The sequence below is a fragment of the Martes martes genome (assembly GCF_963455335.1).
Source record: "Martes martes genome assembly, chromosome: 6".
Lineage (NCBI taxonomy): Eukaryota > Metazoa > Chordata > Mammalia > Carnivora > Mustelidae > Martes > Martes martes.
Window position 1 is genome coordinate 128,179,560 of NC_137893.1, and position 14,042 is coordinate 128,193,601.

The following is a 14,042-nucleotide window of genomic DNA, read 5'->3' on the forward strand; positions in this document are numbered from 1 at the left end:
GGTGGCCGGGTAATTTCCTTAGTGAGACTGTAGTCATCTAGGATGATCTTAGTTTTTCTAAGAATTTATTTCTAGCCTTTCATCCTTTTTCTCCCCACCTTGCTGTCCTTCCTTGGATGGAAAGGAAGCTGAATGCTGTGCTGAAAGTGTCGGGAGCAGCCCTGGTTAGCAGTGCGCGACGTTCTATTTCTCTGCTACCAACCAATGAAAAACCTGTTGAAAAATTAATGCCCAATAGCACTTATTAATTGCATATTTGTATAGGCAGTTTAAAAAATTATCTGCTTCAGTGGAGGGAAGCTTTGATAGGATATATAAAATCACGGGTACATGTTCTAGTTTGGGCCATCAACCTTTTACAATCCAGATTCTCACACTTCTGGGTGGTGGGTCTGATGGCAAAGTCTCATATTTAAATATAAGGGGTATGGGAAACGGAGGGAGACTCCCTCAGTGAGCCAATAAGTCAGGACAATGAACTGTATTATATGAGATCTATGAAGAAGGTGGGTTGGGGGTGGGAAGGAATGACACCTGTTTAATACTTACAGTACGTCAGGGTGGTTAAGCACTGCAACATCGCAAAGGAGACAGGGATTAGTGGGAGGAGACTCCCACACATCCCCTTTCACTGTGTCCCCGCAATGATTTTCCAGGGATCCAGCAGTTGCGAGGCTGATATGCAAAGCAGATGAAATGCATTGCTGCCTTTCCCGTGCCCCTGGTTCCCTGTGGCTGGCAGGGACAGGTGCTACCTCACCAGAGTGGAGAGAATTAGACTTCTAGCTACCCCTCTCTTGTTTGAGCTCACAGCGCTGCGCTGCAGGAATTTTCACTAATCATATCTGAGGTCCCAGTTGACTTTGTGCTCTCTTCTTCTTCTTTTTTTTTTTTTTTTTTTTTTTAAGATTTTACTTATTTATTTGACAGAGAGATATAGTGAGAGAGGGGACACAAGCAGGGGGAGTGGGAGAGGGAGAAGCAGGCTTCCCACCGAGCAGGGAGCACCATGCTGGGTTTGATCCCAGGACCCTGGGATCATGACCTGAGCCGAAGGCAGACGCTTAACCGACTGAGCCCAGGCACCCAGTGCTCTCTTTATTCCTATATAAAGTCAGCATCCTCATTTAGGAGAGAAAGCACAGTGAGTGTCCACATTGCCAAAGAGGATCTCTGCCTTTGAGAAAACCTGCACTCCTCTTGTAGTTTCTTTATCAAGACCCTGGTGAGATAGCCGGCATGATACACAATGGGGAGAAGAGGCAGTCTCAGAGAGGTTAATTAACCTGCCCACTGTTCCACAGAAAGAAGGTAGAAATCTGAGACTCAGATCAGGTTTGGTTTATTCTCAGGTGTTCTTTCTTCTACTTGGTTTTCAGCTAAAAATGAAGGTGTATGATTTTTGACAGGTGCTATAGTCTCGCAGAGTTCTAAAGTAATTTTTTAAAAGCTATGAGTTTCATTTATAAATACGGTTTAGTAAATCATTAAGTCCAAACCAACCAACCAGGGAAACAAAAAAACAAAATAAAAAACTTTGGCATTATTTTCCATTAGATATATAACAATTGTGCATTTAATTTCCTTCTGTCATCCCAATAAGAGATTGGGTTAGTGCATGATGAATCCATATGATTTGGACATGTTTTCAAAAAATTTTCCTCTCGTAATATGTAACACAAAGTATATAGTCTTTAGTGGATTTTTTTTGCTGACTCCTAATACATGGCATGTGAATTAAGCCATACTAAGTTTTTAGCTGGCTATTCAGTATCACATCTTTTAATACAAGTTGTATGTCAAGATGCTTTTTCAACCCAATATATTAATCCTTAGTATAGTTTTGAGGTTATGGGGAGAAAACAAGAAAAAAGTGTAATATAAAAGTATTCAATAAGGGACACCTGGGTGGTTCCTTTGGTTAAGTGTCTGCTTTCGGTTCATGTCATGATCCCAGCATCCTGGGATCAAGTCCCTCATCAGGCTCCCTGCTCAGCCGAGTGTCTGCTTCTCCCTCTGCCTGCCACTTTCCCTGCTCGTGCACTTGTTCTCTCTCTCTCTGACAAATAAATAAATAAAATCTTTTGAAAAAAAAAAAAGTATTCAATAAATGATTCCACTGCTAGTGATTGAAAAATATTAATGTGTCAATGTGACTGGAATTTAAATTGTTAGAAAATATAAAAATTACGGTGTTTTGGCAAAAATTACACATTAACTAATAGAATTTACTTTCAAATAACGACCATTTGTGTTTGAAATAGAGCTACTGGCTTCCCCAAAACTGGCGTTTCATGTAGTTTTGGCTCTTGCCTGTTGTTGTGGAGGAAGCAGAATTTAAGGACTGAAGTCTTTAAAGAAGTGGAACAAAGAGGATAAATGGTGTATGCATTTGGCATTCTTTGCGAGGTCATATAGATTTAAAAAGGAAACTTTTAACAAAGGATCCGCGTAGGTGAAGAGGATTAAAAAGTTCGAGCCACATTGGATGTAACTTTTGCCAATCTGTTCTCTTAGTTTCGGTGATAGTATTGTGAATGGGTTCTGCTCCACAAGGGAATGATACTAATCATCTTCATGTATTCTGAGGAACTGTGGTTAACTTCCTGCCTTCCCACACCCTGCGGGTGGAGTTTCCGTGTGGGGCAATTGCTTTCCTTGCTCCTGACAGATGCCTGCGGCCGGGACCTGAGCAAGAAGAAACCCAGGGCCGGGGTGACTGAGGTCTGAAACCAAAAAAGAGCAAGGGTTGATGCAACCAGTACACGGACATTTGATCTTAAGAATTTATGTAACATTAAAAACACTTTAATCCAAAGTATCATTTTTCCTCCTTCTAGAAGTGGCCAAAACCCTTCAGTGAAAGAATGTTCCCAGAGAAGGGGCGAGATCCTTCCGTCCCTTTCCAGTTCATTCCTCGTGCTCTGTTGACACCGTGAGCACCCGCAGTGCAGACACGTGTGTGGAGAGAGTCCTGTCTCTATGCAGGCTTCACTTCTCGTAGACTTCATGCAGTAGGGATTTAGTTTGAGCTTAATAACAATTGATAATAGAATTACTTTAATCAACACTTGTGATTATTTTCAGGGCTTAGTAATATCTGAAATAATCTTTCTCTCTGACTAGGCAGGGGACTTAAGGTTTTACAGGTGTGAGATATAAAGCAATATAAACTAAATTCTGTGTGGGGCGCCTGGGTGGTTCAGCCAGTTAAGCATCTGTCTTGGGCTCAGGTCCTGATCCCAGTGGTGGGATCAGTCTCCCTGCACAGCGGGGAGTCTGCTTCTCCCTCTCCTCCCCACCTGTGCTCTCTCTCACTGTCTCTGTCATTATCTCTGTCTCTCTCTCTCAAATAAATAAATATAATCTTAAAAAAAAAACCCTAAATTCTGTGCATTTAGCTTGTCCAAAGGAGTAAAATAAGGATATGCAAGGAAAATTAATTTGTGTAGACCTCACCTAACTCTGTTCCAGGTGATGTTTAATTATGTCAGGAGAGAATCATACTGTTAATCCTGAGTACTCATCCTGCTTTTGGTAGAATTTGATCCAAGCCAGGTAAACAAAATTGGCTTTTCTAAATTGTTTTCACTAGGTGATTTGTGCTTATCTGCCAGGAGTTACAAAAAGGAGTGATAAAAATGGTTTCTCTGCCAGTCCGTCGGTACTCAGTTATAGATCCCAGTGCTTCACACATTTCTGTTGGCCAGCAGGACTGCCCCTGCAGCTTTTTAATAAAACTATGGCAGTTCGGCTCAGGTCATGATCCCAGGGTCTTGGGCTCTCTGCTCAGCAGGGAGCCTGCTTCCTCCTCTCTCTGCCTGCTTCTCTGCCTACTTGTGATCTCTGTCAAATAAATAAAATCTTAAAAAAAACCCACAAACTATGGCAGCGGGGTGCGCCTGGGTGGCTCAGTGGGTTAAGCTTCTGCCTTCGGCTCAGGTCATGATCTTGGGGTCCTGGGATCAAGGCCCGTGTTGGGCCCTCTGCTCAACGGGGAGCCTGTTTCCCCCACTCTCTCTGCCTGCCTCTCTGCCTACTTGTGATCTCTCTCTCAAATGAATAAATAAAATCTTAAAAAAAAAAAAACAAACTATGGCAGGAGATTGTTGGTCTCACAGATGGACTAACACACAGGTGTACTGATGCCTTTTTCTCAGAACTTAGTGATGAATAAGCACCTGCTTTGCACAAAGTGGCTTCTGTACAGAAAAGTGAGAGCTACTCAGGGGACCTGAAGACACTTCTCCAGTGGACTGCAATAGGACCAGCTTTTCTCCCCCCATTAGAAAAACTGTTGATGAAATCGATCCAGTAATAAGAAGGAAGGAGCTAGGGGCGCCTAGGTGACTCAGTCCATTAAGGATTCACCTTTGGCTCAGGTCATGATCTCAGGGTCCTGGAACCGAGCGCCACGTAGGGCTCCCTATTTAGTGGGTAGCCTGCTTTTCCCTCTCCCTTTGCCCAATCCTCCCTCTCTCTCCTACCCTACCCCTCCCCCCCAGCTCGTGCTCTTTCTTGAGCACAAGCACTCTGTCTTAAATAAATAAAATGTTAAAAAAAAAAAAGAAACTATCGATATGTGAATCTTGGGTAAATCTTAAAATCATTCTGCTGAGTGAAAGAAGCCACCCCCCCCCCAAAAGTACATGCTGTATGATTGCATTGTTATAAAATTCTGGGAAATGCAAACTCCTTGTGTAGGTACAGAAAGGAGATCTGCAGTTGCCTAGGGATGGTGGAGGTGAGGAGAAGAGGTAGGGGCAACAGGCAGGTGGGTAGGGTTACAAAAGGGCACTAGGAAACTTTTGGGGTTGATGCATATGTTCATTATATTGATTGTGGCGACAGTTTCATGGATGTATACATGTCAGTGTTTGTCAAATTTTGCACTGTTTTATGTCCAGTGTAACGTTTGTTTCAGCATATGTGTGACAAGAAGGGGAGGTATGGTATTACTCACTTGTTATGGACAGCAGGTAAGTAAGAAAATAAAGGCAACTCAAATGTTCTTAGAACAATGAAACAAAAATCTACCTTGCCCTTTGTCATCTGGGGCATAGGGAAGGCCCCTATGTTTCATAATTCTGTTCCCATGTGTTCTTTGATTCTTGAAATACCTCCTTTTGATGGGCAGGGAATTATATTTTAATGGCCAAGAGCGCGAGTTTCGGAGTCCGGCAAACCTGAGTTTGGCCTAGTCACCTGCTAGCTGTGTGCCTTTGGGCAGGACACTTGACCTATATAATTGTCTTTTTCCCTACCTCTGAAGTGGGCTGACAGAGGCATAGTAAGTCCTCAATAAATGGAAGCAATTCTTGTTATTATTTTTTTCATTTCACATTCTGATTCCCACAAGGTTTAAAATACAGATAGTCTTGGGTGAGAAAAGACAGTATTTTCAATTCATAGGAGGCCATGTTACCATGGAGAAATGGAATCAGGAGCGTTGCTTAAAGAAGAGGAGAAAGATCATTACACGAAGTGAAGGGAGTGCGGGCAGGAGACCGCAGATGATTTGTCAGCCGCCTACTTTTCTGTGTTCCTCACGGTGGGCATCTCGCTACCACGTGACCTTCTCATCTGCTTTTTCTGCTGTTAGTGACTTCTGCTCTTTGCAGGCTTTAACTGTTTTTAATTCACTAGTCTTTCCCTTTGTCAGTTAATAATATCATTGTTTATGAGTGCCATGTTCAAGGTTGCTTATTGAGAAATTCATTCTAGCATTTACTTGTTCATTTGTTTAGAGATGTGAGTATTTGTCATTCCTCCGTAGAAAAAAATTTTGACTTTCTAGATGTTTTGCTTACACTTAGCTGATCTTATTTAATTTTGTATTAGTTCTTATAAACTTTATTAAAAAATATATATGTATATACTTATGGAAGTGAAAGTTGATTAGTGTATCCTAAATTGGTCATATTGTTGATAAGTAAGTTTGCAGCATATATAGTAAAACCCCTTTTTCTTTAACTCTGAAAAGATATCATTATCACTTATAGAACTAGCAGAATCACCTGCTTTCCCATGATCTTGACCTAATTTTTTCCCTCTGCCAGGTGTTTGCAGGGATTTGACAAGTGATTGATTTGGTTTTAGAGGGTCCCGGAGCTGCACAAAGTGTTTTTCATATTGAAAAAGACATGCCCAGTTTTTCACAAGTTTTAAGATTTATTGCCTCCCCCTAATGTGTTGCAAATGAGTTTGTTTGCTATTTATTTTACTCAGAGTGTCCTAATTGTTGTCATTAGCCGAAGGGCAAGCTTGATCATAAGGAAGGATAGACGGCCTTTTAATACTATCTGTTTTTATTTGGCACCTTTGCAGGACTGGACATTAGATGGGTCAACTGCTACTTCCCTTTTACTCATCCTTCCTTTGAGATGGAGATCAACTTCCGTGGAGAATGGCTGGAAGTCCTTGGCTGTGGGGTGATGGAACAGCAACTGGTAAATTCAGGTAGAAAAGAATCCAGCGTTTTATTTATAGGTTCTCTTAAAAAAGACTTTCTTCTCCTTTAACTTACTTTGCATGCTCATTTTCATATGCATTTACATACCCCTGTGGGGATTGCCTCACCATCTTTCTCTCCTCCTGTTGCCCTCCAGACTTATCCCTGACACTTAACTCTGGAAGAACTTAATTTCTCACATCTAATTTCGCAAAGATTGCTTGTTTTTGCAGAGCTTCCTTGTAACCATTTAAGTGCTGGGCTTGCACTTCCTAATTTCAAATTTGTTGATACGTTGCTTTGCAGTTACCCGTAGACATTCAGTGCACATCAGAGGAGTGCAGTTTGTCAACTATTTAAGAACAAGACCAATGTATAATCTTTCTTTGTTCTTATTTCATTGATAATAGTGCCCCAGATTCAAGGTATTTCTGAAACTACGACAGACTACAATATCAAAATACTCAGACCTGTAAAGTTATGTTGTTTGCTGCCCTGGTGCTGGTAGTGCTACCTGTCGGAGGTTAAGTGGGAAAATGAGGCTCTCATTAAATCCTACCTGTATCTGCAGGCACTTGAGAAAGATCTTTACAGCTCTTCCCTGCAGGACCATTGCTTAATAAAAATGAGTATTTCTCAACTTAATTTCAGGCTATCTTTTTTTTTTAATCACTATCTGAATGTAATTAAAGATTATTTTTTCAGAGTATCAGTCCTCCACGGGAAGGCAGTTGGGATTGGGCATTTGAGCAGGAGCTCACTGCATAAGCAGTAAGGGGAGGGGAGCTGATGTGGACTGCACTGTGTCCCTCCCCACTTCCCATAGTAGGACATTTGCTCTCTGGCCTTGGAGGGCAGTGGCTCTGATCACAGGGCCTTGTGCAGCTGAATGCAGAAGAACAGGCCCTCTGGGTGACTAAGAAATGTGGAGAGACTGTGGGTAAGGTCATGGGGTTGGAGATTAAGGATGGACTGAGACAGAAGAGATGAGGTGGCCAGGAAGTGCAAGATTTGTGAGACCAGAGGACTGGCTTTCCCTTCTAGCTTATAGGTAACCTCTGTCTGCAGGGGCCTGGACTCAGCTCACAGAGGCCTCTCTGTTCCGCCAAGGAAGCCTGGCAGAAAGCATAGCACAGTGGCAGATGCTTCTTGGATGGTTTTCACATATTTGAAGATCTGACCTAGACAAAGGGACAGAGAGGTCGCATTATCAGGGGCTGTGAATAGAAGTTGTGAGGCTTGGACCTGGGTGTCTGTCTTAGGTTTTCTGTCACTTGACTGCTGTGTGTCTTTGGGCGTGTGGCTTAGCCCCTGTGAGTCTTAGTTTTCTCATAGTTAAATGGGCACAATGATACCTCCCTCAGTGTTTCATTATGAGGATTAATTGAGGGGATATGTGTAACATGCCTATTACCACAGGGTCTGGCACATAGTGAATCTTGACTAAAATTAATTGCTGATGTTGTTTTTAATTTTTTTCCCCCAATGGTTAGAGCCATTTATTAACGGAGAATCCCCTTAAAAAAGGAAATATTTAACCAGAGACTGTCCTGCTAACCAGACCTGATTTCTAACTAACTGGGACTCGATTACCTCTTTGATCTTAGTCATCTTAGTATCCGTGATTCTAGTTTGAGTGATTTTAGAAGGAAAAAGAAAATTAAGAATAGTAAAAGACAACAGGACAATCAGACAATAGGTGTGTAATACACATCTTAGTAGGAAACACAAAATATTGGAAGCAAACATGTAAGATTTAATCTCTTCCTGAGTAGGACCTAGTTCCAAATACTACTGTGTTTTTTTTTTTTTTAAAGATTTTATTTATTTATTTGACAGACAGAGATCACAAGTAGGCAGAGAGGCAGTCCGAGAGAGAGAGAGAGAGAGAGAGAGAGAGAGGGAGAGGGAGAGGAGGAAGCAGGTTCCCTGCTGAGCAGAGAGCCCAATGCGGGACTCGATCCCAGAACCCTGGGATCATGACCTGAGCCGAAAGCAGAGGCTTTAACCCACTGAGCCACCCAGGCTCCCCTTTTTGTTTGTTTTGTTTTGTTTTGTTTCTTAGAAGATTTCGAGGAACCCCGGCTTCCTCCCAGAAGTGTGTGTTGTCAGGGGCCAGAACTGAGCAGGCTGGTCAGGGGACGATCAGCTGACATGTCAGTTGTCACTGGGAATCATGCTTCCTTCTGTCTTTTCCAGTATCCTTGATGGGTTTTTATGAGGTTTATTCATACAGTAATTGGCCGAATACAGTTATCTGAAACAGGTTTCCAAGTCATTACTGCACATTAATGAGACTGCTGTTCTACAAATAGATCAGCCATGTCAAGTACACTTGAAGGAAATGACAAAGTGAAAGAAAAAAAATAAACAAAACCAAACCAGGACATCTGAGATGCAAATATTTTTGAGAGGTTCACACTCCTGGTAGAATGTGCTTTAAGTTGGTAGGAAATTGTACAGATAAAATTGAATTTAAGTATCTTGCGAGAGAGAGAGACAAGAAAAGGAAGAAGAGATGATTTTGTAAAAGAAATTCTGTGTGGGCTTTGCTATTTGAACTTGAAGTTATTGTGACAGAGTTCTGCTCTGTGTTCTCAGACTCGGATGTGTTTTGACATCTGGAGTTAAAATATTTTAAACTCTGTGCCTGGCAGTCACTAAACCATAGGCATTATTTGTAAGAACAGCTAATTTTCTGTTTTCTGAGTTCCTGTGGCTTTGAGAAAGGCAGACTGTGCATACCTCATCCTCTAATTCCATTTTGCTATTCCTCCCATCTCTGCTCTGACATTTCGTTCCTTCCCACCATCCCCCGCCCCGCCCCCACCTGGTCAGATAGAACTTCTATGAGCGCCTGGTGGCTCAGTGGGTTATGCTCTCAGGATCTTGAGTTCAAGCCCTGTGCTGGGCATGGAGCCTACTTAAAAAAAAAAATGACCTTCCAAGAAACACCAAAATGGATGGTTTTTGATCTCCTTCTTTAGAGGTCTCATAGAGGTGCAGGTAAGTGCGGAAGGAACTGGAAACCAGAGAAGTCCCGATGGGACGGTGATCTACTGCCACACCTGAGCCCTTCCTGTGGGCCAGCACCTCACTGAAGGCTTCACAGGCTTTCTTCTGTTCAGCCTTGAGAACAAGGCTCTGACGTAGATGCTGGCATTATCTATCCCCCTTTACAGAGCCTGAGAAATGTGCCATGCTGTGCTACCCAGATGGTAAACTGTGTGATTTTGAAGTGGCTAGAAATCTATTCCAAACAAACGATTGTGTCCAACATAGAATGAAGAAATGAAACCAAATGAAGCAAATGACAGCAAACAGAGCTCTCCTTGTTCTGTTTTATTCGTGATGCCTATAGAAGGGCCCGGCCATCATGTATGTTATCTCCTGTGATAGAAGGCATTTAATTAAAAGAGTGAAATTAGATCGCTAATATGAACAGTCGGCCAAAACACTTTATTACACATTTAAGTTGACTATGGCATTGATGTAGTTTTGGTATTCTTTTTTTCCTGGAATAAGATAAAGCTCTTCCACATGACTTATAGAATTGTACTTTTATTTCTTCTTCTTTAATTTATGGTGTCTTCACCCTTACCTTCAGACTCCTTAGATTTAGTAATTGTGATGTGGGTGGTGACTGTTGTCATGATGATTTGATTCGTTTTTCCTTGAGGAGATGTTTTGAGGGCAGCACTGAGTCACGTCCCCGAACACTACACCCTTATTTCCCGTTGGGCTGACTCAGGCTGCTAATGTCTTTTCAGGTAATATATGGAGCACAGACATCTAAAAACATCACCAGGGGTGACCGTAGGCTGTGATCGTGCCAGAAAGGAATTTACCATTTATTGGGCCCCTGTGAAACGTAGAAGATTGCGCATAGGCCAGGGGATAGAAAAAGCCCTGTGGTGGGAAATAACTTTTAAAAACCGGAATCTCTTTCCTTACCCTTTGTTCAAATTTAAAAGTGAGCTCTTTGGGGGAAAACTTTATAAATATGTACATGAACAGTTTCCAGTTTTAACAGTTGCCCTTTGTTATTGTTGTTCATTTGCCTGTCACATTTTTCTTGAACTCCTTCCAAGGCTATAGAAAAGCGAAATAAGCGTTGTCTCTCCTTTGGGACTAGCACAGCATGCAAAGACATACACATAAGTGATTACAATACCGTGTGGTAAGTATTTGTATCAGAGGTACAGCAGGCAGCATGGCGAGAATGGAGAGGTTGGAGAAGATTTTGCCAAGGCCTTGTTCTGGTTACTACATTCAGGATAGAATGCTGGAAATACGGGTATTTGAAATGCATGTCCCGAATAAGTTAGGCACCTGTTTGCAAGGAGTTGTGTACTTGATGTACTTTGCTTGGATGTCCAGGTGGCGTATCTAATGCTTCTTTTCCTACGAGAGTGAAAATCTACTTCCGGTCTCTTACTCTCATTGGTAGCCAATCTCTGCAGCCTCTACACACACCTGTGACATTCAGTGTAGTAATCTAAGCTGGTGAGCTTTTATTTTTTATTTACTGTATTTATTTATTTAAGCTGGTGAGCTTTTAGATGGCATCAGCCAAGATGTCTGTCTATACCAGGCATATTATTATATACAAGCAGACTTACCATTCGTCTGCTCAGCATCTTTTGTGTGTAAGACACTGTGCTAGCCAAAGAGGAAGGCACAAAAATTGTAAAATGTGACATCTACATATAAAATGTTGAGTGTAGTAGGGAAGATGAGACTATATAATTAGAGTGTGGTAATGTAAGTGCCATTCGTGAGATGGAGCTCTGGCTGTAAAGCGGGAATTCTGTCCATCAGTTACATCAGTGGAGGTATCAGAGAGGAGGTGGTATTTGAACTGGGCCTTAAGCAGTGGTTCTCACTGTGTGCCTGGTAATGACCTGGAGGGTCTACTTAAAATGTCTGTTTGCATCAGGTTCTGTAGGTCTGGAATGAGGACTGAGATGTGCGTTTCAAACAAATACCCTAGCTAATTCTTGTGAACGATCAGACCTTGCTTTGAAAACCCTGTCTTTAAGTTGAGTATTTTCCCCAATTTTAGGGGGTATAATTGAAGTATAATGAACCATGAATGTTTTTTTACATATGTATACACCCATGAAACCCTCACCACCATCAGGATAATAAACATTTTCATCACCAACCAGAGTTGCCTTGTGCCTTTTTGGTGATCTATCCTTCCTTCTACCCTGTTGCTGGGCAACCACTGATCTACCTCTGTCATTATAGATTAGTTTGTATATTTCAGAGTTTTATATAAGTGAAGTCATACTGTATAGTATTCTTTATCTTTTGCTCCTTTCCCTGAGCGTAATGATTCTGAGGTTAATCCATGTAGTTGTGTGTGTTGATCGACGCTGTATGCCTCATTCATTCCTTTTTGTTGTATTGTTTGATTGTATAGATATGCCTCAATTTATTATCCTTTCACTTGTTGATGGACATTAAGTTGTTCCCACTTTTGGCTCTTACAAATAAAGCTGCTATGAATATTTATATAAAAATCTTGGTGTGCCTATATTTTTCCATTTCCTTTGAGAAGAAACTTAGGAGTGGAATGTTATATAAATGTCAAATAGATCAATGTAATTGAATAGTGTTCAGCTCTTTTATGTTTACTGATTTTTGTTTTATTTTATTTTATTTTTTTTTTGTTTAGTGGTCTATCAATTTCCCAGAAAAGAATGTTAACACTTTCTACTATGATTATGGACTTGTCCATTTGCTCTTTTATTCTATCAATTTTTCTTCATGTGTTTTGAAGCTGTATCATTAGATGTATATGCTTCTATAACTCTTACGTCTTCTGCATGAATTTCCCCTTTTATCATTATGAAATATCATCTTTATCTTTGGTACTTCTGTTTTTTTCTGGAAGTCTGTTTTATTTATGTTAAAAATATGCATTCTAGCCTCATCCTCTGTTCTCAGTTGCCTTCATGCTGTTATAGTACATGTATTATGTCTGCTTACATTGAACACTTCCCCAGTCAGTCTTAAGACTTTTTGCTTTAAAAAGTCATATGCGTTTTAAAAGCACAAGAGACTATAGCTTTCTGTTCTATTTACCCAAAGCTGTTTGCAATTTCTCCTGCTCTTCCTTCATTCCTGAGGATGCATGTTTCCTTCTGGTATTTTTCCCATTGGTATAGAAAACTTCCCTTCGCGTGTCTTATAGAACATGTGTGTTGGTAATGAATTTCTTAGTGCTCCTTTAGCTGAGAAGGTCTTTATTTACCCTTTTATTGAGAACAGAATGCTGGATTGACGGACCTCTTCCTCAACAGTGGAAAGATGTTGTTCCATCGTCTTCTGCCTCTGCTGCTTCTATAGAGAAATGCAGAATCATTTCATTGTTCACCTGTATATAATGTATTGTCTTTCTTTAACTACTTCCAGGATTTTTTTCTTGATCTTTGGTTTTCAGCAGCTTGATTTTGATGCATCTAGGTGTGGTTTCCTTGGCCTTTATGTGTTTTCAGTTTCACTGAGTCTGAATCTATGAATGTATGTTTTTCACCTATTTTGGGAAGTTTCTGGTCATTATTTCTTCAGATCACTTTTCTGTCTCAATCTCTTCTTCCCCCTCTTCTAGAACTCAAATTATACCTATGTTAGATCTTTTGATTTTGTCCCAGAAGATCCCAAGACTCTGCTCACTTTTTTCTATCTTTTGCAGTTCTTCATACTAGATAATTTCTGTTGATCCATGGTCATGTTCCTGTATCACTTCCACCCAGCTGCCTTGATCATCAAAATATATTTTTTTATTTCAGATTACTATTATTAGTATTTAGTTTTAAAATTTTTGTTCTTTAAATTTATTTATTGGTTCCTATTTCTCTGCTGATTTTCCTATATTTTCATTCCTATCAGTAGTGTTTTTCTTTACCTCATGGAACATAGTTACAATAATTACTTTAAAATATCTGTCTGATAGTTTCAACATCTGGGTCACATCAAGAATGAATTCTCTTTAGAATTGATCACATTTTCCTGGTTCTTTGTCAGATAACTCTGTATTGGATGCTGGACCTTGTAAATGGTCAATTGTGTGTACTCTGTCCTGTTTTAATCCTGTGATAACTATTGATGTTTTATTCTAGTAGAAGGTCACCTGGTGAGGTTTAGGCCTTAGTTCTGACTTGCTTCCTGTGGGCAGTGATTCAGATCTCAGTGTAAGTCTTAGCTCTGCTGATCTGTGTCCTTCCTGCACATGTGTGCTTCAGGGGTTGGTCTGCAGCTTGTGTGAATGGTTCATATCTTAGGTCAGTTTTCCTAGCTTTTGCTGTGCTGGCTTCGGTCTGTGCTGTGCGTGTGTAGCTCAGGGGTAAGGCTGATACTTGTGTAGGTAGAATTAGGCATCTGCTTCTGGCCTCTCTCTACTCCAGCTCACAGAAGCCTTTCCCTGCATATAGGACAGGTTGCTCTTCGAGTCTCAGCTGCCCGTGATGCTGTGCAGCTCTCAGCTGGGGCCCACCTTTGGGGCAAAAACATGGGAGAAACAAACAAACGTGAAATTTGTCCTATGTAGGTTGTTTTTCCAAGTTTTCACTTTAAATCAAAA

The 14,042-nt window shown here is 40.9% G+C and overlaps 1 protein-coding gene across 1 annotated transcript in view; it reads left to right on the plus strand.

Annotated features, from left to right (window-relative positions):
• FARS2 (phenylalanyl-tRNA synthetase 2, mitochondrial) overlaps positions 1-14,042 on the plus strand; it is a gene marked incomplete at its 3' end in the record, with an annotated part of 365,988 nt that overhangs the window by 52,284 nt on the left and 299,662 nt on the right. Inside the window, exon 4 of the mRNA XM_080805960.1 lies at positions 6,328-6,459. Within this exon, the coding sequence (XP_080662086.1) occupies positions 6,328-6,459 (132 nt within the window). The remainder of the gene's footprint in view (positions 1-6,327; positions 6,460-14,042) is intronic.